The sequence below is a fragment of the Protopterus annectens genome, chromosome 5.part0, assembly GCF_019279795.1.
Source record: "Protopterus annectens isolate FY-2018-M chromosome 5.part0, PAN1.0, whole genome shotgun sequence".
Taxonomy (NCBI): domain Eukaryota; kingdom Metazoa; phylum Chordata; order Ceratodontiformes; family Protopteridae; genus Protopterus; species Protopterus annectens.
Window position 1 is genome coordinate 1,251,141,684 of NC_056735.1, and position 26,632 is coordinate 1,251,168,315.

Sequence of the window (26,632 nt, forward strand, 5' to 3'; positions counted from 1 at the left end):
TATTTAACATACCACAGAGTATGCTGCCATAAAAGTGAAGGCTTGTTAGCACATACACACACAGGAAATGCATTTAGTTTATGTACTTGCCTGATGGAGTACTCCACTGGAAGTACTTTCTCTTTATAGTAGTTTTCCTTATGTTTGAAACAGCTGTAGCATGCAGCATGTATGTTTTCAGCTGCTTTGAGTAGCTGCTTGCTGATTTTTCATTAAAGTAATATTAAATGATGTGTCTTAGGAATGTTGTACCCTGATCTGAGTATTAAGGGAGAGTCTTTTTCTTGTTGATTTTATGCCCCAGGAAATTATTTGCTTTGTTAGCTATTCCTGATTCTTTTCTTTCTATTTGAATAACAGTTACTTGTACCCTGATGGAAGAAGTTATAATCCTGATCTGACTGGACTCTGTGAACCTGTACCACATGACCACATAAAAGTTACACAGGTATGTATCCAGCCATGCATTTTTTTCACTCTTCAATGGTTGAACATTTGTTTTAACACTGTATAATGCAGTTTTGAGAGCTTTGTATAGCTGGCTTGTTACTTGGCAGTGCTTACTACCCCCCCCCCCTTTTTTTTAAGAATTGTAAAACTTTGCTGATATGTTGTGTTAAGGTGTTATAAAATCTTAGATAAAAAGTTAATGGCTGTAGTTATTTTGGCATTTAGTTTGCATCCCATTGCACACAAACCACTAGGATTTTCCAGAAGAGCAAGTGCCAACATGACTTGGATTTTGCATCTTTTTAAATCTTAAAATCAGTAGACTCATGTTTTGTAAAATTAAAAAAAAAGTGTTCTTCACCCTCCAGTGCAGTCTACTGTAATGACTCCGGTTGACTATTAGTACTAGCAAAATTACTCTACAGGTTCCCATTATTGAGAATTAGAGCTCAGAATGTACATTATCTGACAGTGCATACAACTAAAGCAGTGACTTATTAATTAAATGTTTCCTGTGCCATGGGTGCAGAGTTTGAACATTTCCACTTTTGTTTACCTGCTATGTGACCTTGAGCAAGTCACTTAGCCAGGCAATGCTTTAGAGCAATTGGGAATTTGGGCTAGGCTCATTAATGGTCTCCTGGATTGTATGCCTTGCAACAAACTATTAACTACTATCATGCTGTTTTTGACATGATTCCTATCTTCCTTCCCAGTCATAGTAACAGGGTATGAATGTCCAATCCATGTCTTAGTAATGTGCAAGGTAAGCACATAACATCAGTCAGTCAGGGCTGCTGGAGCAAGGGATGTGTGTGAAAACAAAAGGAAGCTGCATGATCATTGTTAGTTGATTGTTGTTGTGGCTTCTTCAGGAAACCACTCATATGTTTGAGAGCAGCAAGTTGAAATACATTACTGTGGCCATTGTTTCTTTTAGTGTCATTACCCTTCGGTATTAGAGATGGACAACATAGGCGGTGGCTAACTTCGTGAGTGGAAGGAGGCAAGTTGTATTTCAAAGCAAAGGACAATTGTGTGACCACTGAGTGATTAGTAATGTTGCTTATTCAGGGCTGTGTGTGTGTGTGTGTGTGTGTGTGTGTGTGTCTGAATGCAGTAGGTTGAATCTCTGTAAAAGGGAAAAAATAATCATAGTTGTAATTTGTGGGCAGCTTTGTCAGTCTTTTCCATGCAAGAGAAGGTATATCCTGTTTGGGAGATGCATTCTGTTGGGATAGAAAGTGTATGAAATGAGCTAGTTTTTGTTTGTTAGAAATATAGTGAAACCAAAACTTGTGTTTTAGCTTTCAAAATAAGTTGTACTTTATTTTAATTTTGTAATACCATAAGGCAAGTATATTTATATTCAGGTCACAAGCATGCTCATTTGTACCTTTTCTCACAGGGGTGAATATGTAAAACAAAATCATAAATATACTATGCTTCTATAGCACAATATTGCAAACACTGTTTCTTTCCACTGAAAGTGCTGTTTTCCATATTATGCTCTGCCGGAAATTGTGATTTGTGCACAAATTCAGTATGTATCTTTTTATCTCTAAACCTAAAATCACAACACTGTACAACTTGAATCGATGTTTAGTAGAAAATGCCATGCTGATTTTGAGCTGTGTTCTTGAAATTAATAGGCATGTCTGGGTATAGTAGAGAGTCCACTATCCGCATGTCAGTTACCTGAAATGTCAGTTAACCGGACCCAGTCTTCCAAAGTTTTTGGGTAGGAAAAAACGTAACGTCTCAGTATGTAAATGTTATATGTATTAATCTGTGCATGTTTTTTGAACTTGTAACCAGCTTATGTGTGTAAAATATTCTTTATTGTCCATTGGACTTACTGAATGGTTGAAAAGTGTATTCCCTGGGTGCAGAAAAAACAAGATATTAGAAAGTTTTTATCCAGTTCAATGTATGTTTGATTATCCGAGGAGTTTGATCTTCTGAACTACCCATGGTCCCAATTAGTTCAGATAATTTACTCTCTACTGTATTTAAGATATGCCAGACTGCCAAGTTGCACTATATTCTGTTCTTTTCCTATTAGGTGTAGTATTTGACTTTTGCTAAGGGTGGACAAATGTAGCTTATGTCCATAGTATCTTATTTCAAGAGAGATGAAAACAAACATTTCTTCAGAAAAAAGTTTTTTTTTGGTAACAAGGATTTTTTTTTGTTTGTTGCCATGGATCAAACACCAGTGTCTAAATCAGCCATTATGGCAGATGGAGATTTAGTAGTGAGATGCAGTTATAGCCTTATGGGACAGAATTACAGTCCTAGGTGGATTTGTTGTGTTGTTTACTTTAGTGTCCTAGTACATTTCCCTGAAAATTGTAATATGAAGCCTCAAAGGTTAATTGACCTATGACATTTTATAAATTGGCACCAGACTAAATGCTCCTTATGCCTTTCTCTGTCACTGTGTGAGACTTTGCATTATACTTTTTTCCACTGGGAGAAGGTATAAGACATTTACTCAGAATGCAGTATTAGTCCACAATGCGCCTTTATTGAGTTGTCATTATATCCAGAATAAAAAAAAATCATATATATTTGTCCAGCCTAATGTTTATCATTTGCAGTATGTCATGGCTTAGATTGCATTTTCTTGAAGCAGAGACTGGAATCATTTTCAGCAGTGAACTCCATTTAAATTGTTGAGGGCAATCTTGCAGACTTGGGAGCATTTTGTACCCGGGTGTCCTATTAGTTTCCTTAATTTTTGTAGTCCGTACTTTCAAAGGGAGATTGGCATTTGGCCTTTTTATACATAATCATCATATATAGGGTTAATATAATTTTGAGTGTGGAAGAGAGGTGAAGAGGAGAGTACAGGCAGGGTGGAGTGCATGGAGAAGAGTGTCAGGAGTGATTTGTGACAGACTAGTACCAGTAAGACTGAAAGGGAAGGTCTACAAGAGGGTAGTGAGACCAGCTACGTTTTATGGGTTGGAGACAGTGGCATTGACAAAAAGACAGGAGTCAGAGCTGGATGTGGCAGAGTTAAAGATGTTAAGATTTGCAATGGGTGTGACGAGGGTAGACAGGATTAGGAATAAGTACATTAGAGGGTCAGCCCAGGTTGGACGATTTGGAGACAAAGCCAGAGAGGCGAGATTGAGTTGGTTTGGACGCATGCTGAGGAGTGATGCTGGGTATATTGGGAAAAGGATGCCAAGGATGAAGCTGCCAAGTAAGAGGAAGGCCTAAGATAAGATTTATGGATGTGGTGAGAGAGGACATGCAGGTGGTTGGTGTGACAGAGCAAGATGCAGAGGACAGGAAGAAATGGAAATAGATGATTCGCTGTGGTGACCCATAATGGGAACAGCCAAAAGAAAAAAGATCAGATATAGGGTTCAGAGTCCTTTCACTGTCAGAATCTATCAGTTTGTATTGTACACTCTCCATTTATGCAGGTAGTATATGGCTTCTTAGAGTGTGCATTGCAGCACAGTCCAGAATGTGGCTTTACCGAGTTCCCCTTGCATAAGATGTAAAGATCATGCAGATTTCTCCAGAAAAAGGATTTTAACTGGACAATTGCTATGGATGAAACTCCATAATCTAAAGTAGTTGGGTCAATTTCAGCATAGAGCTACATTTAGATGTTTGTGAAATTGTAATTTTAGGCACATTTTGTATACAAGTTTTTGGGGCTCGCTGTTGAGAGTTTTATCAAGAATTTTCATATGGGCTGGAGAAGACTGCCTGTTGAACATATCCATGCACACATTTTATTCTCAAATTCTGTTGTGATGCATTTTATGCTTTTTCAATGTGGTTATATGACTTTCAGTTAGTATTAAGAATACAGCAGTACACCAGAACATAACCATCAAAATTATTATTATTTCAGAAGTAAAACTTGTACTGTTTTAGATGTTTGGAGATATATTTTTGCATTTTCTGTGTTTTTTTGTTTGTATCAGTTTAGTCATTTTCAGCTAGCACTGCCTTATTTATTACTGGTTGTACCTTTTGATGTTCATCGTGTTTCACTGTTGCAGTCATTACACTTGGGTTATCCTGCTGGCAGGCTACCCGCAGTCGGTCTGAATTCCAAAGTCCTGGTCTGGTGTCAGTTGCTGTTGCCTCTTCCCTGACGTCAGTGCGCCAGGGGTATAAAAGATGCAGCCTACGCCATTTTCTTCAGTCTTTCTTGCCGTGCGGTGCCCAAAGCAAAAGCAGTTCGCAAGTGCCGGTCGGCCGACTCCTGAGATTTTCAAAATTGAATTTCAGATCCGAAGTCTTCTATAAAGCTAAGTACCCTGTTGGGGAAAATTTTTTCTTGCTCCAGACCGATGTCAGAAAAAGTTAACAATTGTATTTCTTGTGGGAAGCAAATACCGCATAAGGGTTTTCATTCTTACTGTATTCCTTGCCTAGGCCCTGACCACGACGTAGCTAGTTGTTGGTTTTGTGCTAGATTTAACCAACGCACTATTAAGCGTTGGTACGATTTTGCTTTTCATTACTTTGGCCGAAGGTTTAACTATATAATGCCGTCAGAACAACCGATGACCGGAATTCAGAAAAAGCGCAAGGAAAAAGAAAAGGACAGGCATCCGAGGTCCAAAACCGACAATGAAGCCTCTTCTAGGCCAGTCGCCGGTTCTCAGTGAGGCACTTTTGCAGCCCCTGACACCCGCTACCTCAGAGCCACAGGCCGCATCCGACTCCCACGTGGAGACAGCTAGGCCTCTGGATACTCAAGGTATTGGGCCTTCGGAAACTAATCCCTCAGATGGGTCTGGAGCCGCTGAGCAGGCATCGGCTTCTGAGGGTGTTTTCAGACCTACACAGCTTTATATCAAGCCAACTTCAGCATCCAAGACAAAGACTAAAACAGTTTTAAAGACAAGGAAACAAGTACAGCATTCTCCAGGACAGACTTCCATGCCTAAGAAACAGATGCTCAAAATGGCCGAAGACCTAATTACTTTGATCAGGGGTTCCCATCCCCCTCCTGATAAGAGGCCTAGGCAAGATACTGAATATGATTCCTCTGATCAGGTTTCCATTTCCTCTGACTCCTCTTCAGAACAGGGATACTCTATTCCTCCCTATGAGGATTCTGATGCTGAAGAATCTATTCCTTCAGCTTCTCCTCCTGAGGATTACTCGTTTGGGGAAACCCTGGATACCATGAGGGAGCATTTCCACTGGGAGAGCCAAGATTATTCGGATTCTAATAAAAGGCTCAGAGACTTTCTTCTACTACCTCAGCGCAGACCTCTTGCTGTTCCACATGTTATAGACATTGTAGATGATGTATTTTCAGAGTCCAGCCCGTCTCCCGACTCTTTACCTCCTGCACCTGTTAAGCCAGACAGATACTACAGGGTTCCAGATTCTCATAATTTTCTATATAAAAACCCTGCTGCTGACCCAGAAACTATTTCTCAGGGTCCCAAGGGGGTCAAGGCTGCTACTGCAAAAAACCCTGTCCCCTCAGATAGAGATTCTAGGGCACTGGACAGATGGGGGAAAAAAGTTTACACTTCTGCTACCTTGGCTGTAAGGGCTTTAAATGGTCAGTTTCATATGCTTAAATATCAGCAATACTTAATGCCTCTGTTAAAACAGAAAATGTTGACAAATTCTGAATGTTCTGAAAACAAGGAATTGCAGGCTTTATTGCATGCAGCTGAACAAGTGGGAAAACATACTTTGCAATGTGGTTATGATTCGCTGGAGGCCTCTTGCAGGGCCGCTGTAACAGGTTCTGTTATTAGAATGCATGCTTGGTTAAAGGAACAGACTCTGCCTGATCATGTTAAAGCAAAATTATTGGATGCTCCATTACAGCATGATACTTTGTTTGGTGTTAAGGCAGAAGAGGTGTTGAAGAAAATGGAGGATAAAGCTAAATCTATGCAGACAGTGAAGGGTTTCTTACAGGTACAGCCACCCAGATTTAGCAGGAGCTGGCCTTCTAAGAACTGGTCCTTTCCCGTGTCAGACAGGCCACAAAGAGGCAGATACAGACTCCCTAGAGGTAGACAACAGCCCCAGGGCTCATATAGGCCCAAACAATGGGGTGCTTCTACCTCCAAAAGTGGAGAAGACAAATCACAGCCATATAGGAAACAGTCCCAATGACTTTCCTCTGCCAATGCCAAGCACTTATCTTTTGGCAGCACCCTTAGGGGGAAAGTTAGCTCTCTCTTCACAAAATTGGCACACGATCACCCAGGACAAATGGGTCCTAAATGTAGTCTCTCAGGGCTACAGGTTCCACTTTCACACCTTTCCAAAGCCAAAAGGTATGCCAGACCTGCCACACAATCAATGGGCAGAGGCACAAAAACAAGTTTCAGCAGGGACAAGGATTTTACTCAAGACTTTTCTTAGTACCAAGAAAGGACAAAGCATGGAGACAAGTTCTGGACCTGTCTATTCTAAATACTTTGCTGGACGTTCCGAAATTCAAAATGTTGACTCTGGGCAAGAAGGCTTGGCTTGTAACTTTGGACCTCAAAGAGGCATACCTGCATGTCCCAATCAGACAATCTTGCAAAAGATACCTCAGATTCATAGCTGGCTCAATGCACTACCAATTCTCTGCACTGCCCTTTGGCTTATCTACTGCTCCCAGGGTCTTCACAAAATGCCTGGCACCAGTAATTGCATTTTGCAGACAGAGGAATTCAAATATATCCCTACTTGGACGACGGCCTTATTCAAGCAGAGACGAGAGACATTCTACTAAAGCATCTGGCGTTTGTAAAAAGATTACTAATTTGCCTAGGGTACACAGTAAATGAAAATAAATCAAAACTAGTACCCTCTCAAGAGATAATATTCCTGGGTGCAAGCTTAAATACAACTGCCAGATGACTTATCTCACGCCAGACAAACAAAGGCAACTGACCTCTTACTTCAAAAGCATGGCAACAAAGACCCAGTTATCTGCAAGGAAAATTCTGCAGGCTCTGGGCTACATGGCCTCCTGCATTCTGCTAATTCCATATGCAAGACTGCATATGAGGAAACTACAATGGTATCTAAAAAGTGTTTGGACTCAACATTGCCACAGCCTGGAATCATTAATTTCACTCATTCCCTGCCTGCAACAGGAGTTTCGATGGTGGGCACAGGCCGGTCACCACAAGAAGGGACAGCCATTCACTTTACCCACAGCCAGGTAAACACTAACAACAGATGCTTCAGATTATGCTGGGGGCCCCACATGGCAGGAAAATGTATTCATTGCACATGGCCCCCAAGCCAAAGGCATCTTCACATCAATCAAAAAGAGATGCTAGCTGTACAAAATGCCCTGACGGCCTTCAAGGATCTACTTCATCCAGGACAGCTGCTGATAGATGGACAACACCACAGTTATGTGGTACATAAGCAGGGGGGGCACACATTCCTACCCCCTCTGCAGACAAGCCATGATTTTGTGGAACACAACATTGACCTACCAAGTACACCTGCAAGCACAATTCCTGCCAGGAAAAACAAATGCTGTGGCAAGACAAACTAAGCAGAAACCTCATGGATCCTCACGAGTGGAAACTAGATCCTCAAATCTTCAGCATGATAACAAGGAAATGAGGATGCCCAGACATGGATCTTTTTGCCTCCCCTCACAACTGCCAACTTCAGAGATTCTGCACAAGGACTTACCACAAACAAGCATGGAAAGTGGATGCCTTGTCATTCAGCTGGAACAACCTTACAGTATATGCCTTTCCTCCACTGCCTCTCCTCCCCAAGGTACTCCTAAAGGGCGGACATGAGAAGCCACAAATGATACTAATTGCCCCAGATTGGCCACGCCAACACTGGTACCCAATCCTAAGGAGATTGTCCCAAGGCCCAGCCTGGACATTGCCTCAAATTCCTCATTTACTGACCCAACAAAACAGTCAGATCCTGCACAGCCAACTCAGAACCCTAAATCTAGCTGCATGGCTGATAGTGTAACCATTCAGAATACACCTCTCTCTAAAGCGGTTATGGATGTTATTTTGGAGGCCAGGAGGCCCAGCACCAGAAAATCTTATGCAGAAAAATGGAAGAGATTCTGTGCTTGGAACCAGGCACAAGGAATTGACACACTTGTTCCAAATATACCTCAGATTTTACAATATCTAACCGAGATGCTGGACAAAGATCTATCCTTCTCATCAATTAAGATCCATGCCTCTGCCATTTCAGCTCATTTCAATACAGACCCACCTATTTTTTCACATCCATTGCTTAGGCAGTTCCTCAGGGGGGGGCCAAAAATAAGACCTCCAAGGAGAGCACCAATACCTGCATGGGACCTCAATTTTGTCTTGGAAAAACTCACACAGCCTCCTTTCGTGCCAGCCAGTACAGCTGAGATAAAATTCTTATCATGGAAAACAGCTCTGCTCCTAGCAATAACTTCAGCAAGAAGAGTCTCAGAGTTACAGGCATTAATGGCTGTGGAACCTTTTATTATCTTCCATCCAGACAGGGTTTCTCTAAGGACAAACCCAACATTTATGCCTAAGGTGGTGTCCAGTGTGGCTCTTAACCAAATCATTCATTTGCCTACTTTTTTCCCAAACCCACAGAATAAAGGGGAGAGACTTCTGCATTCTTTGGACATACACAGACAGCTACGCTTCCACTTGGACAAAACTAAAGCTTTCAGAAAGACTGAGCAACTTTTAGTGGCATATGCTGCAGGATCACAAGGAAAGGCCATTTCAAAGCAGACTATTTCAAAATGGATAGGACACTGCATTCATTTCTGCTATTCACAATGTGGCAAGTCAGTGCCCAAGGGCATTAGACTACATTCTACCAGGGCAGCAGCCACCTCAGCAGCCTTCCTCAGAGGAGTACCAACCAAGGATATTTTGGAGACTGCAACTTGGACTTCAGTGTACACTTTTACTAAGCACTACCACTTACCTCTTCACTCTAAATCCAGAGCAGGCTTTGCCACTGCAGTTCTGCAGGGCCTTATAGCCACTCCTAATTCTATTTAGACCCAGCCTCCCAACCTCAGCTTTGGAATTCAACCCAAGTGTAATGACTGCAACAGTGAAACACTATGAACATAGTACAGTTGTGTACCTACCATAAATGTAGATGTTCGAGTGTATTCACTGTTGCAGTCCAGGTTACCCACCCACCATCCCCCTTTCTTTGCTGGAACTTATCTGTACTTCTCTATCCTATACAACCTCTGTGGTGTATTTGCTTGTAGATGAAGGTATTTATTTTAGTGCATGCTTTCATAAGCAATGTTTTTTAGCCTACCCTTTTGGGGGCACCTGACATCTGGGGCAAGAAAAACTGAAGAAAATGGTGTCGGCTGCATCTTTTATACCCCTGGTGCACTGACGTCAGGGAAGAGGCGACAGCAACCGACGCCGGACCAGGACTTTGGAATTCAGGCCGACTGTGTTTAGCCTGCCAGCAGGATAACCCAAGTGTAATGACTACAACAGTGAATACACTCGAACATCTACATTTCTGGTAGGTACACAGCTGTACTTTCTGTTTAACTGTCTTGAATCTGCTTTGCCTGGAGTGGGAACCTTCTTAAAATCATTTGTGAGTCTCCTAAGTGAGAGGTAGATTGAGTGATGCAGGCATTGAGTGACTTACCGCACATGATTAAGATTAAACCTAGTTTTCATTGGTTCTTTTGTATTCTTGTGCTGGTTTTATGGCATGGTAGTAGTATTTACTTAGCCGTTAATTTGTACAAGTCTTGTACTGTATGAAGAGTACCTTATTATAACATCCGTGGGATATCTGTCCATTTTTCCTTTGTCTAAACTGCTTTCACTGAGTTGTACAAGCATCCTGTTAGCTGCTATAATCTGCAAAGCTTGACTACTAGTTGCACTGAGCAGCACACAATTATGTTGAATATATAACCAGGCCAGCACCCAAATGAGTGTAAATATTATTTAATATATGTGGCAACGCCAAAGGTGAAGTACATAGCACTGCACCCAAAAGTCAGACTGGTTTCGGCATAACCTGCCTTCTTCAATGATAATAATGTAGTACTTATAACAAGCACATATATAATCAGCAGAACGCAAGCAAACACATTCCCATTGGTTAATCATAAGTGGTCATTAAGACCTGACACTATAGGCAATAGAGACTGACAGAGGTCATGTAACTAGCATATAGAAGCTTTTAAGGGAGCAGTACCAGTCTAGTTAATTTGACAAATGCCTGGTTGTAGTTGACTGCACTCACCAAGCTGAGCAAAGACAGTTGTGTCTCAGGTGCCTTGATACATAATGTCACTAAAACCTTTCAGTCCTTTCATCACAGGTACATGACCTAATTGTGCACGTGGGAGTAGTGACTTGAGACTCTCCCCCTTTGATCATATGCAGAAGGACATGGCAGAGTTCTATGAATGTTCGTCTGGAAAGGGAGTGAAAGTAGTACTGAGCATATCCTACTTTCTCCTGTAAATTGGATAAGACCCCCCCCCCCCCCAAAAAAAAAAAATAATGACGTAGCCAAACATAATCAAAATACTATTAAAGTAGCACACTGAATGCTGGAAGCCTAAACAAAACTTTGTACTGTTCACAGGCATTCTTACTCTTGAAAACCTTGATATGCAAGTAGTTAGTGAAACATGGTTTAGGACCAATGGAAACATCCCTGCTGTGCAGGGGTTTAATACCTACTACTACTTCAGAAACAAAGAAGAAAAAGGCTACAAGAGTGGTGAAGCAAGAGTTACAATCCAAGATACGAAATCCAAAGCACCAAAAGGAGGACTCTGCAATGCTATAAAAACTTTTACTGCACAAACACTACTCCTTCAGACTCAATGCTGAGTTAACTTTGTAGCTGATTGAGACCATTTCTCTTCCAGACTCGTAATTTAGGATGGTGACTTAAAACTCTGGACAATGACTTAAAAGTCTTCCACATTTTATTATGATAAAATCAAGTACTACATTGTATCCATACCCCTTGTATGACACTGGTGGGCCGTATGGCATATCTTAATAAACTGACATCCCTGTAGAACCTAGTACTATCCTCTTGAGTGACGACTTCTATCCATCCATAAAGTACGTGCACTGCACTACAACAAATAAGAATGCACAGAGATTCCGGAATATCATTTATGCTAACTCTTTAGTTTAACTACTCCAAATCACAATGAAGGGCTTTAAAATAATACACTTATTACCAATATTACTTATTACCAGTCTAATTACCAAGTCACTGGTGAAATCTGACCATTGTGCAGTAACATTTACTTTAGGTGTGAGACCTGAGTCACCTTTTTACCTCAGAATCCCTCCATCTTTAAAGACTATTCTAGGGCAAATTTACTTTAGCTAACTGATGACGTGATAAAGTTCGAACACCTTCCTCACCTAGATGATCTTGTTTCTCATGCTGCATTTTTCACTGATAAATTATAGACTCATCTCCAGGCTAGTTTTCAGGCATCTGTCCCCATAAGACATAAATATAGTGCCATATTAAAAAAAAAAAAAAAAAACACGTTTGCTGCAACCAAAGCATCAACAATTTATACATTAGGAGAAAGAAACTCCTGTAAAAGCAAACTTTAACACTCCATCAAAATGATCAACATAGAACTTGCAAGAAAAATCAAATCATCTAAGATAAAGTATAAATTGCAAATTTCCACTCATGCTGAGAATTAACCACAAATGTTTCTTCAGCTGTCAGGAACTTCAGAAACAATAACTAACAATTCTTTGAGACAGCACAAAATAGCATAACATACTTGTCCCTTGATAACATTATTAACGTTGGTGGACAAATTCAGCTGATACTTTACCCCTGTCTCCTCCAAATTACTCGCTGCATATTAGCATGCCTACTCCACTCCTCCAAATCACCACCGAGCAAGTACTGTGTTTTCTCTTAAAGTCTAAAAATACTAGCTGCATGGGCCCTGACAGTGTGCCAGGTTGTGCTCTTGTCAGCACCAAGCATTGCTTGATTGAATCATTATTACATCTGTCCAGTTTCTAGCTCACAACTGGATTAATGCTGGAAGCGTGGAGAACTGCTGTGGTAGGTCCCACTCAACAAAGGAGGGAATGCAGGACTGACCGGGCAACTATATACCTATCGGCCTCAGTAGCCTTATCTGTAAGGCAGTGGAGCACATCACTATGGACCTCATGAACAGGGACATAGGCAGTCTTCAAATCCCTAGAGCCTGTCCAATTTGGGTTTGTTGAAGGCAGATATTGCCTCTTGAACCTTATGGACTTTTTTGAACAAGCCATTAGACTCTGTTAAATCTGTTCACATGACAAATCTGGACTTGGCCAAAGCCTTCACTGCCATGCTGCACTTATGCATCATTGATGAGCTTAATCCAGTTAAATCTAACTTTGTTACTCACTGGATAGCAAACTGCCTCACTGACAGAACCCAGTCTGTTAGTGTTGTAGGCACACACTCAACTAAATAAGTGGCTACCATCAGTTTCCATCAGGGAACAGTTGTGGGAGTGCTCCCCTTTCGTATCTACTTCTGACCTTAATGCATACGCCAAAGGCCTGTGACTGAACTTTGAGCTGTCATAAATAGCACAGATAGCCTACATAGTCTCCAGGAGTGCCTAACATATGCTAGCAAGTGGTGCTTCAACCACAACCTTAGACTAAATGCCAAAAAAATGCAGCACTGTCTTTTGACAAACCTGGACACTCCTGCTTCTATCACACAGGTGAACCCCCCCCCCCACACACACACACGCACACTAAAAACTGTATTTTAGCCCCTCCTGAAAAGTTTCAAGTGAATGCAAAGTAGGTTTGATCAAGATAGTCAGTGTTAAGATATACTAAAAATCTACTACAGATGTACAAAGGTATAGAAAAATAATGAAAATTAACTGTAACATCTGGCATTTTTAACAACTACACTGGGTTTGAGCATGAGGTGGGGGAATTTCTTGGAAATCGGTGTACAGAATCTGCCTTCAGCTGTTCATTATGAACCTTCCTTGGGTATGTCTATATATGACGCACATATGTAGCTGTCAGCAGGACTGTTCACAAGGCAATTCCTGACTGGGTCAAATTTGGTGCTAAGCTCTATATAAGTCCTTGAGGTGGATTTTAAGTGTCCTGTTGTAATTGTCTGGAAATTTAATTATTTACTTCCAAAAGGAAAATAAATGTATAATGGTCGTGTGTGTGTGTGTGTGTATATGTGTGTGTGTGTATATATATATATATATATATATGTGTGTGTGTGTGTGTGTGTGTGTGTGTAATATATATGTATGAAACAAATGTTGTTGTGTCTTTCGGCTTATCCCAGTTAGGGGTCGCCACAGCGGAACTCCAGTCCGCTAAGGTTTGGTAGTGGATTTTTATGTGCCGAGTTACCAGCCCTGACGCACACCCTTCAACGAAGGTATACCCATTCACGCATGCCTCCACACAGAAGACGCTCCAGCTGAAAATCGAACGGGACAACGTCTTGCTGTGAGGTGACAATATAGAAATTTATTGTCATTGCCTGACATTTTTTTGTACACTTTCCATTGAGACATGTGTGACTTCTACTTATGATGCATACATCACTAACCCAGAATGTGTAATGCATATTTCTCAAAAGCTTTAAAAAAAAAAAAAAAAAAAAAAAAAAAAGAGAGATAGCGAAGAAGAGATTTATTTTTAATTTAATTAACTTGTTTATTTTAATTTTTAAGTGATAACTTGCTTTGGCTCAGACTACATGGTTTGAAGCCACTAAAGTGGAGTCAAATTCATCTAAAGTACCCAAGGGTGTAATAGCAGTTTTTGGTTTTGGTGCTTTTTTTGTAAACAAACATCAGAATGTCATTACCTGGACATTTTGTAATGAAGGCGGACTGATAATTGATCTTTTATATAGATCTTCCAAATGCAGGGTTTCATAGATCTGTACTGTCACAAACTTACATTTTTATATTATGTTCTGCTCCCATTTTGGAGGAGCTTCTCTGACTAGGCTACAAATTACTGGGCCAGAATGTCTTTGCAGACTTACTTACTTAGAAGAAAAATCTTGCATATATTGCTCCCAAATACGGAAGTTTATCATTGGAATTATGATTATTCCTCCTCCAGAAAATAAACTCATATGCACTAAAGTACATTTCATGTAAGTAATGATGTGTGTGTTTTCATACCTGCAGTCACCAAGTCTGTTCTGTAGTTGACAGTTCTGACATGCTATTGTGAAATTAGCAAAATTATTTTAAACTGCTTCATGTGCATGTTCCTAGGGATGTGGCTGCTCTTTTTGCGATTTGGTTCACAATAAGTATGCATCCTAACATTTTTTCTGGCTGATAAAACCTGGTATTCACAAAACTGGTGATATTTTCTGTCATTTTAAATGTAATAAAATGCAAATATTTTATTTGATCTGCTGGCCTGGTATTTATCTAAGTTTGGCTATCTTTTCCTTTTTCATCCTGCAGTGTGTCATATAAGACTGACTATCCAGATGTCTTATCCTGAAAAGAGTTATCTTGAAAGTGTTGAGATATTGTCATTTGAAGGTAGGGTCAAGTAAGGGCCAGTATAACCTTTATAATTTGACAAGCTACAAAGTGACTTTGCAGCTCTTTTCGGAGTGACAGTTATATAAAAAAAAAAAATCAGTTTATAATTTTGCTGCGTCTTCAGGCCTCGAAAGAATATTTGTTTCTGAATAAGTGATTTTTTTAAATTGCTTAAATGTGTTATAGAATAAAACTGGGAGAATTTTTTATTTTAAATTTAAGATGCAGTTTCTGTACGTTTGAGGATAGGTTTTTCATCTCAGAAAGCTCTCTCTCTCTATATATATATATATATATATATATATATATATATATATATATGTGTGTGTGTGTGTATATGTATATATATATATGTATATATATATATATATATATATATATATATATATATATATATATATATAGGTCTACTTCATAATAGCGACAGACCATTTGATCGACATTAATTTGGTCGGCAACCAGTATTCAAGGCACTTAACAGAGATTTGCCCCCCTCCCCAATGTTGTGTGACCCTGGAGTTGATATATATAAGGGGGTGGGGGGGGGTGAAGCCCCCTACCTATTTACGTTTAAAATGTGTAGTTTTTCTTGTACTTTCATGCTTTTAAATGAAAATAGGTGGGGGGCTTCGCCCACCACACCCCCCAATGTGGAGGGCTGTGCCCTCCACACCCCCCTAACTATATATAACAACTCCAGGGTCGCACAACATTGGGGAGTGGGGCAAATCCCTGTTAAGTGTCTTGAATACTGGTTGTCGACCAAATGAGCTGTCGACCCAATGAATTTTGATCAAATGGTCTGTCGATCTTATGAAATAAACCCATATATATATATATATATATATATATATATATATATATATATATATATATATATATATATATATATATATATACATATATATATATATATATATATATATATAAAACTATACAGATGACATTCCTTGAAAAGTTCATGGAAAAATTTCATCATAATCTGTGTACCTGGAGCAAAAATAACCAAAACAGTTATTCTGGGAATTGTGCTACGGAAGATGTTCACTAACAAATGGGTTAATGGTGATGTGCATAAGCAATCCCTATTAAGTGCTTTATTTGGATTTGCTTGATACAGGGACAGTCACATGTCATAGCATAAGAATTTTACTGACGTATTTAATTATGCTGCAAGTCTTTAGCATACTACTTTGTTTAATCGATTGTACCCTGTAATTGTAAAAAAATGCCAGATGTTGCAGCTAATTTTCATTATTTCTTTATACTTTAATACATCTGTAGCAACTTTTTACTGCATTGCCTGTGCCTGATAGTTAGCTGTGTGGCTTCTTAAAGATCACGTGGAACTATTTTTTTACCACTTCTTTTTACAATAATTATTCACTAATTATGTACAATAGGCTTTCTGTGTGTAGTGTTCACTTTACATCATACGTTAAAAAGACGTTGGTATGAAATATATGCTGAGCAGCTATATCATTACTTCCTGATTTACTGTATCATCTGATGGCACCTACTGCTGATGTCATGTAGGTAAATGGTATATAGTTGATTATATTGAGGTACTGCATTGAATTTCTTGGGACCAGACAACATACTAGGCTATGTTCTCATCACTGCCAGGGAATACTCTCTGAGACTTGACCTCAGCCTGTCCACAGTGTTTGTACCTGATGCCTGGAGAAAAAAACACTGTGACTCCCATGCGCAAGGGTGACCACTCTGCAGATATAGGCAGTTATATGCCTATCAGCCACACCAATCTTACATGAAACGCCATAGAATGTATTGTAGTAAAACTCATTTAGGCAAACGCAGGCAAATTAGTGGATCTAGACACCAGTCAGGTTTTTTTTTTTTTTTTTTTTTTTTGAAGAGCACATCCTGTATCCTGAATCTAGTAATCATCTTTGAAAATGTTAGAGGCTATAGTCTTTGGTCACTCAGTGCACATTGATTTAAATCTGTTTGAGGCTTTTGACGGTATCCTCCATGCTGGTATTTTCCTCTGTGTTATCCACTGGATTCTAAAATTGCTGCCCAACAGATCCCAGGTTGATAACTTTGCTGGCTGCCTATATGACTGTAAAATTGTAAGTAGTAGGTTGCACAGGAATTAGTGCTGGGACCTGTCCTGCATTTGTTTTACAGACATCCAGTCCAGTATCCGAGAAGTGTATTTGTGTTTGCTGAAGACTGCAAACCAGGCACTGTCACCCAATGATGCTAAACAGCAAGGGCTGAAATATGCGCATTCCTGGTTTACTGAAAAATGTCTCAAGTTAACTGCAAAATAATGCAGCAATTTAGCATTCATTAAAAAAAGGCAGTTACCACATTGTATGTTTGAAGTGGGTATTCATCTTCAAGCACAGTGATAGGAGACATATGTATACTTAAATGGGCAGCTCTCTCATTTAATTAAATTTCCATCAGAGTCAGGGAATCTTTTTATGTGGCCTAGTGCGTTTCCAAGGAACGTCTTCAAGATCCAAAGAAGTAATCCTGCCACTGCACACTTCCTTTATCAGACCCACTGTTTAGTAGTGTCCTCTTTGGTATGTATTAATCAATCCATATTGCTCAGCTAGAAAGGCCCCAAAGAGACCTTAAGAAAATCAAAGGCCTTAATTCTTTCTGCTGTCCTCCTAGATTAGAGAAGAAAAGATCTTTCTGTCTGAAGTCATTCCACTAAAACTCATAAAAAACTTAAAAACATGTTTAATAAACACGGACAGAGGGTACGATTCTTGTCATGGACTTTAATAGTTATGCAGTTTGTATAAATGCACTGTTAAGTGATGTTACTACCTATGTACAAATTTTGAAAAAGGATACAGACCATATTATACATAAGGTCAGTAAAGAAGTTAATGGTTTGTACTGTGAGTGTGCCTTTGTGGATGATCTGTTGCATTTTTTTCATGTTATATTTCCCATTGTAGCAATGTATTACGGCCTTCCTAAGATGCACAAGGATGTTCAGAGTACTGCAATATGTCCGATTGTGTCATCATAAGGCTGGGTCACCAAGTCTCACCAAGCCAGTATCTTTTTTAAAAAGAATGTGTTTTTTTTACAGTTGATGCCAGGTTTTATTAAAGATGGTGGTGATTTTTTTAAGAAAATTGTATAACTGGTATTGTAGAAATTAAAGAGCTGATTACTTGCTAGTGAGTGGATGTGAATTAATTTTTTTTACTGTAATGTCTACTTTATATGGTATAGAAGTACTGACTTTGCAAACGACCAAGGGTAATATATTTATCAGTAATGTGTTAATTTTGGGTATAGTTTTGAACAATAGTATATTTACATTTCCAAGGTAAAGATTGCAGAAGCAAGGGGTGGCGATGGGTACACCAGTGGCTAATAAAATACGCACAAACACACACGCACGTATATAATATAGGTTTACTATCAAAATGTTGACTGGCACAACGATTTTTACTTGTGTGATCGAATCATTGTGCCAAATTTGTACATGCCGATTGGTCAAAAATGTTGGAACTCGCCACCGCAAAGCTCTACATTTAAAATAACTCAAAATCCCTTCACCTATGAGAAGGTGATGTCAGACCCCTCAGGCTGTTGTGGTGAAGTTACCGTGGCAAACATATACATTTTTTTTTTACATTTGTGCATGGGGGCAAGCCCCCCTGTGCTCCTCCACATCCCCTGCAAATTATATATACCAACTCCGAGATAGTACTACAGTGAGGAAAAATGTAAATTTTCCGAACTGCACTGTACCGCGATCTCCATTCAGAAAGTTGACTTCATATTAGCGAATGTGTGCTCACATTCGTCAGTATAAATTGAACTGCTTTCAGTTCAGCATTATGAGATGTTGAAAAGCATTCTATGTCACGCTATACAAAAATGTGCAATTCCTAATTTTGATGATAAAATATATATCATGCCCTTATTATCAACATTCTTGAATCCCTTTTCCTTGACTGTCTGGCAGTTAAATGGTTCAAGTCCTACCTTACCAATAGGCAACAGGCAGTTCTCTGGGAAAATAATATATCATCCCTTCTGCCAGTCACCCTCTGAGTCCCTCAGGGCTCTATTCTAGGTCCACTTCTTTTCTCACTGTTTATCAATGACCTCCATGTAGCTATTCCACAAGCCACCTGCATTCAGTATGCAGATGATTCTACACTAATATGCTCAGCAAACTCCCCATCTGATCTACATTCTCTAACTCAGAATGTATTTAACATAGTTGAATCATGGTTCACAAAACATTGCCTCCTTCTCAATGCTAAAAAAACTAAGCTCCTTTTCTTTACACCCACCAGTAAGTCCTCCCCCATAGATTTTTCTGTCATCTCCAATAATGGCACAATTATATTCCCCGACTCTACCACTAAATTGTTAGGAATTACTATTGACAATAACCTTAAATTTGACAGCCACATAAATAACACCATAAAAACTGTCAACAGAAAAATAGGCTCCTTATATAGAATGAAACCTTTCCTAACGCCAATAACCAGAACTAAGATTGCACACTCCCATTTAATTTCAACTCTTCTGTATGCCTCACCTATATATACTAATCTAAAGAAAAATAATCTTATCAAACTAACTAATTCCTATAGTAACATCACCAGATTTGCCACTGGCAACCCCTTTAGAACTCACCACTGTCTGAATCTAATGCAGCTAGGCTGGCTTGAATTTCAAAACCAACTGAAAGTCTCCCAACTCACCATTGCCCACAAGATATTTTATAAACCTAACAGCACTCTACGCTCTTCCAGCAAACTTCTTGCTAGCATAAGCAAGTCTAACAACATGGCTGGAGTTTCTCTGTTTTCCAACTCTTGTGGGAAAAAAACTGGAACCTACTGCCTAATGAACTAACTTTAATTTCTTCACTGCCTCTCTTTAAACAAAACCTCAAAAGACACCTCAAAACACACTGGTTATGCCCCTGCACCAACCCTGATTAACCTTCTGCTTCACTACAGATATTTCTCCTCTTAAACCACTACTTAATTCACATTCCTTGAAGCATGACTGTAACTGCTGAACAGAATTCAACATACTGGTGTAATCTATCCTGCTTGATGCTCTGAAAGTCTCTATCCTGTTTGATGTGCTGACAGTCCACATGAATCACACTGCATAATAAATTATCCTCTTCATATTGTCACCTTTACTATTGTAAATACCTACTTTACTTTATTATTACTTTCTGTATTTTTAGTATTCTTATTACTTCCTGTATTTTTAGTAATCTTCTATTGAAATCCTTTAGTTTACTATGTATTAATATTGATTTTTTAATTTTTAATTTCAATTTTTATTTGTTGCCACTGGAGCTTTTCTCCCCGGGCCTCTACTGAAAATGGAAATGTATCCAGTTAGACTAGCCCGGTTAACAAATGTAAAATAAATAAATAAAATATCTATATGGTGATGCACATCTGGGAAGAAAATGTCTGAGTAAGAAGAATTCTGTTTTACTGTGTGTTCTACAAACGATTTCTGGACGATGGGCCAACAGTTACACAATTTATTTAAATATATGACTGGAACTGTTGATTTTTGACCTTTAAGGTCACAGCTTCAGAAGATAATGTAGAATTTCTTGACATTAATATGGCTAAGACAGCAGATGGTGTCCTTGATGCATCAATCTTCATCAAGGAAGTGGAGTAATGTTTATTTGCATCAACGTAAGATGCATTTCACTTTTAGTTTTAGAAATGTAGTTAAGGGACTGATGCTGCATATTAATAGATTAAGTATATCAGGTCATGTCCAAAGTATTCGACAGAGTTTCACACCAAAAACTTCTAAAAGAACTCGTATCTCTTAAACTAACCCACTCTGCCATTAAATGGTTCCATGATTACTTTTCAGACCGACCTCAAGCAGTCAAATGGCATAATGACTTCACTAATACATTAACTGTTACACTAGAGGTACCACAGGGATCCATCTTAGACCCGCTTCTCTCTAACATCTTTACAATCAACTTCCATACAACTAATAATGTAGCAAATATCATGCAATATACAGACAACTCTTCACTTATATGTGCAGCCCCTTCCCTCTCTGAACTTCTTGTCAAAACCCATCTCTTTCACAGGTGTAGAAACCTGGCTAACCTCCTTTCAATTAATCCTGAATCCCAATAAAACAAAACTAATGATGTTCTGTAACAATAAACCCTCAGCCCAACACATACCCTTTGAAATCTACTCATCAAATAATACCAAAATTGAACCGATAACACACATCAAACTACTTGGTATCACAATTGTTTATCCAATTTTAGATGATCATCTGGCAACAATCATTAAAGTCCACATAAAACTTTGCTGTCTTTACAGGGCTAAACCATATCTTACAGATTTCACCAGACAAACCATTGCCAGAACCCACTTACTGTCCCTATTCAGCCATTCTGACAAACCTTAAGAAAACCGAATTAACTAAACTAAAAATCTGCTGTAATAAAGTTGCTCGATTTGCTAACATCTTCCCACACAGGACTCGCCACTGTACTGCATTAAAACAACTTAACTGGCTGGAATTACCAAATCTGCTCATTTTTACCCAGCTCGCAATAGCCCACAGAATAGTATATCATCCCAAAAAATGTCCATCTCTACTAAACTACTCACAAGACAAACTAATACAAGACAATGCAGATCTTTCCAGTAAGCTCCTGTTACCAAGACTAACCGCTTTCATGGCGACTCTCTGTACTCCAGTTGTATCTTCAGGAAATAGAATCCCCCCCCCCCCCCCACACACACACACACACAGTCTATACTAACCACTAATAACCTTCATAACTTTAAATCTTTGCTCAAAACCCACCTATCCAAATCAAATCCTGGCACTGATGTTATTTGTGCTTCACTGTTGCAGTCACTACATTTGGGTTATCTGCCTGCAGGTAGCCCTCAGCCAGCCTGAATATCAAAGTCTTAGGTCCTGCGTCAGATGCTGTCTCTTCTTCCATAACGTCAGGTAGTCAGGGGTATAAAGCATGCAGCCAATGCCATTACATCAGTCTTTCTTGCCGCGCGGTGCCCGAAGCAGTTCGCAAGTGCCAGTCGGCCGACTCCTGAAATTTTTGTTTTCGAGTTTCAGACCCGAAGTCTTCAAAAAAGCTAAGTTACCCCACTGGGGATCCTTTTTGTCCTCTAAACCGATGTCAGTAAAAGTTAACAATTGTATTACCTGTGGAAAGCAAATACCTCATAAAGATTTTCATTCATACTGCATTCCTTGCTTAGGACCAGACCACGACGTCCCTCGCTGTTGGTTTTGTGCCTTATTCAATCCTCGAACTATTCGTCATCGATTGATTTTTTGCATCAAACTATTTTGGTACTCTGTTTAATTATCCAGAAATGGCTTCAGCAAGCCATCTGACTACTGACATTCCGAAAAATCGTAAAGATAAAGACAGAGACAGACTGCATAGGTCCAAAGCTGCCGATGACACTTCCATTAAGCTAGTCGCCAGTTCGCCGGTACTCAGTGAAGCGCTTTCCCAGCCCCTGATACCCACTACTTCAGATTCGCAGGCCTCTACTGAGAGACATTCGGAGTCCGGTATGCCGCGAGATGCTTCTTCGACTACGGAACCTGCGAATGTCCTCTACCGTGGATGGGTCCGGAGCCACTGTGCAGGCACCGGCTTCTGACGGTGTATTCAGGCCTACTGAATTGCATTTCAAACCGACACCGTCTTCTTCTTTAAGGCCTAAAACTCGACCCACTCCTAGAAAATTGACGTCCAAACCACATGGTCAGGCCCATATGCCTAAAAAACAAATGATTAGAATGGCTGAAGACCTTATTACTTTAATTAGGGGAAGCCAGCCTTCTCCTTCTAAGAGACCTAGAACTGATTTTCCGTCTGATTCTTCTGATCAGGATTCCAAAATTTCTGTTTCTTCTGATGACCAGGATTTGGCCTTATCTACCTATGAGGATTCTTATGCAGTGGACTCCTTACCCTCTGCTTCCCCTCCAGAAGATTTTTCTTTTGGTGAAACTTTGCACACTTTTAATGAGCATTTCCGCTGGGAAAGCCAGGATTACTCTGACTCCAAAAAGAGGCTTAGGGAATTCTTACTCCTACCTCAACACAGACCTTTAGCTATCCCTCCTATACTAGACATTGTAGATGCCTTCTTGGAATCTAGCCTGGCCCCAGACACTTTACCTCTGGCTTCCAGGAAACCTGACTTGTATTAGAGTGCCTGACTCTCAAGTTCCTCTTTAAGAATCCTACTGCGGACCCAGAGACCATTTCACAGGGACCTAAAGGCATTAAGGCTACTACTGCCAAAAACCTTACCCCCTGTAATAGAGATTCCAGGGCCCCGGACAGATGGGGTAAGAAAGTATACACTTCTGCTACTTTGGCCATTAGGGCCTTAAACTGCCAGTTTCACATGTTAAAGTATTAGCAGCATATTATTGGGCTACTTAAACAGAAAGTGACGTTGATTCCTGACTGTGCTGAAAATAGAGAATTACAGGATTTAATGCATTCTGCTGAACAAGTTGGTAAACATACTTTGCAATGTGGTTCTGACACTTTACAAGCATCTTGCAGGGCTGCTGTCACTGGGTCTTTTCTTAGAAGGCATGCTTGGCTTAAGGAGCAAAATTTGCCAGATCATTTTAAAGCTAAATTACTGGATGCTCCCTTAAACCAAGACAGTCTGTTTGGCAACAAAGCAGAAGTAGTACTTAAAAAGATGGAGGAAAAAGCTAAATATATGCAAACTGTTAAAGATTTCCTGCAAGTGCAGCCTCCCAGATTTAGTAGGCATTGGCCTTCTAAGAACTGGTCCTTTCCTGTCTCTTCCAGGCCTTCTCAGTCCAAACCCAGGAACAGCAGACCACCTAGATTACAGTCTCAAGGTACTAACAGGCCTAAGCAGTGGGGGGCTTCCACTTCTAAAGCTGGAAGTAGTAAGACACCCCCTATGGTAAACTATCACAATGACTTAACTTTAAACCTTCCAAGCCCTGCTCAACTGCCTGCTCCCTTAGGGGGAAAGATCGCCCTGCATGCAAAAAACTGGGAACTCAATACCCAAGACAAATGGGTTTCCCAAGCATACAGATTCCACTTCCACACCTTACCACCCCTAAAAGGTTGGCCAGACCTACCCCCAAGTCAGTGGGCAGAGGCTCAATAGCAGGTTTTCTCTCTTCTAAGTATCATGGCTATTCAGCCTGTCCCAGCAGAGGAAAGGGGACAGGGTTTTTACTCAAGACTTTTCCTGGTACCCAGAAAAGACAACTTCTATCATCCTATCCTGGACCTCTCTATTCTAAACACCTTTTTGGTAATCCCAAAATTCAGAATGCTAACTCTTCATCAGCTGCTTCCCATGCTAGGCAAAAATGCCTGGTTGGCAACCTTGGACTTAAAGGAAGCTTACCTGCACATTCCAATAAGGGAATCTTGCAGAAAATACCTACGCTTCAGAGCAGGCTACATGCACTATCAGTTCTCTGCACTGCTCTTTGGCTTATCTACTGCGCCCATGGTATTCACAGTGTGCCTAGCTCCAATCATTGCATTCTGCAGGCAAAGAAATCTTCAAATATACCCATACCTGGACCATTGTCTAATTCAGGCAGAAAGCCAGGATATGCTACTAAATCATCTGGCATTTGTAAAGAAACTGCTAACCTCACTGGGGTACACCATAAACGAAAAGAAGTCTCATCTAGTACCCTACCAACAAATTGTATTCCTGGGGGCAAGCTTGAACACAACTTCCCAGATGGCTTACCTCATGCCAGAGAAACAAGTTTATTTGACAGCCTACTTCAAACTACTGGCCACAAAGACCCAGCTATCTGCAAGGAAAATACTGCAAGCCCTGTGGTTCATGGCCTCTTGCATCCTACTAATTCCATATGCAAGACTGCATATGAGAAAACTGCAATGGTATCTAAAAAGCCTATGGCGTCAACATTCTCAGGACCTGGAATCAATGATTCCTATCATTCCTTGTATAAAGACAGAGTTCCTTTGGTGGGTAGAGGCCTGCTACCACAACAAGGGACTGCCATTCACTGTACTCCCTGCCGTCCAAACCCTAACAGACATGTCAGACTGTGTACGGGGGCTCATCTGGCAGGGCAGTGCATTCAGGGCAAATGGAACCCAAGTCAAATGCACCTGCATATCAATCAAAAAGAAATGTTAGCTGTACAGAGTTCTCTGACAGCCTTCAAGGACCACATTCTTTCAGGACAATTATTGGTAAAGACTGACAACACCACTGTTATGTGGTAAATAAACAAGCAGGTGGGAACCCACTCGTACCCTCTCTGCAGACTAGCCATGGCTCTGTGGAACACAGCCTTGAGCTACCAAGTGCATCTACAAGCTCAGTTCCTGCCAGGCAAGCTACATTCACTGGCAGACCTAAGCAGAAATCTCATGGACCCACACCAGTGGAGACTGGAACCAAAGATATATTCAACATTTTGAGAAACAAATTGGGAGAACCCAGAGATAGACCTGTTTGCCTCCCCTCAGAACTACCAGTTGGACAAATTCTGCACAAGGACTCCCTACAGACAAGCTTGGAAAGTGGATGCCCTGTCCTTCACCTGAGAAAGCCTCTCAGTTTATGCCTTTCACCCTCTGCCTGTCCTCTCGAAAGTTCTGCAAAAGATCAAACAGGACAAACCATGGAAAATACTCATTGCACCAGACTGGCCACGCCAGCACTGGTACCCCCTCTTGCGCAGTACGTCACTGCTGGAACCATGGCACCTGCCTCAGACCCCTTCCCTGCTGTCCCAGCAGGAGGGCCAGATTCTGCACTCCCAGCTTCAAACACTGAACCTTGCAGCCTGGCTAATTACCTGAGCTCTCCAATACCATCCCTCAGTAAGCAGGTGCTAGATGTCATTCTGGAGGCAAGTAGGCCTACTACTAGAAAATCGTATGCTGAAAAGTGGAAGAGATACTGTTACTGGAGCCACACTCAGGGGATGGGCGAAGTAGTGCGCAGTTTGCCACATATTCTTCAATACTTAGCAGAGATGCTACACAAGGGCCTTTCCTTTTCATCTATTAAAATTCATGCCTCAGCCATTTCAGCACATTATAATACTGAGCCACTGCTCTTTTCTCACCCTCTGCTGAAGCAATTCCTCAGAGGGGCCAAAAATATAAGACCACCCAGGAGAGCCCCTTACTCCAGCCTGGGACCTTAACTGTGTATTGGAAAAGCTCACTCTACCTCCTTTTGAGCCAGCTACAACTGCAGAGTTGAAATTCCTTTCTTGGAAAACAGCCTTCCTTCTAGCCATCACTTCAGCAAGACGAGTGTCTGAATTACAGACCTCATGGCAGTGGAGCCCTTCTTACATGCAGACAGGGTGTCCCTCAGGACCAATCCTTCCTTTATGCCCAAGGTGGTATCCAGTGTGGCACTTAATCAGTCCATTCATTTGCCAACCTTCTTTACTAATCCACAGAACAAAGAACGAATACTGCACTCTTTGCATGTGCACAGGCAACTTTGATTTTATTTGGACAGGATTAAGCCTCTCAGAAAAACTGAACAGCTGCTAGTTGGCTTTGCTGCAGGGGCAGAGGGG

The 26,632-nt window shown here is 40.5% G+C and overlaps 1 protein-coding gene across 1 annotated transcript in view; it reads left to right on the top strand.

Moving 5' to 3' along the window:
• The window catches only part of CBLB (Cbl proto-oncogene B), a 1,559,167-nt gene that overhangs the window by 629,034 nt on the left and 903,501 nt on the right, over nt 1–26,632 (top strand). Inside the window, exon 7 of the mRNA XM_044071985.1 lies at nt 361–448. Within this exon, the coding sequence (XP_043927920.1) occupies nt 361–448 (88 nt within the window). The remainder of the gene's footprint in view (nt 1–360; nt 449–26,632) is intronic.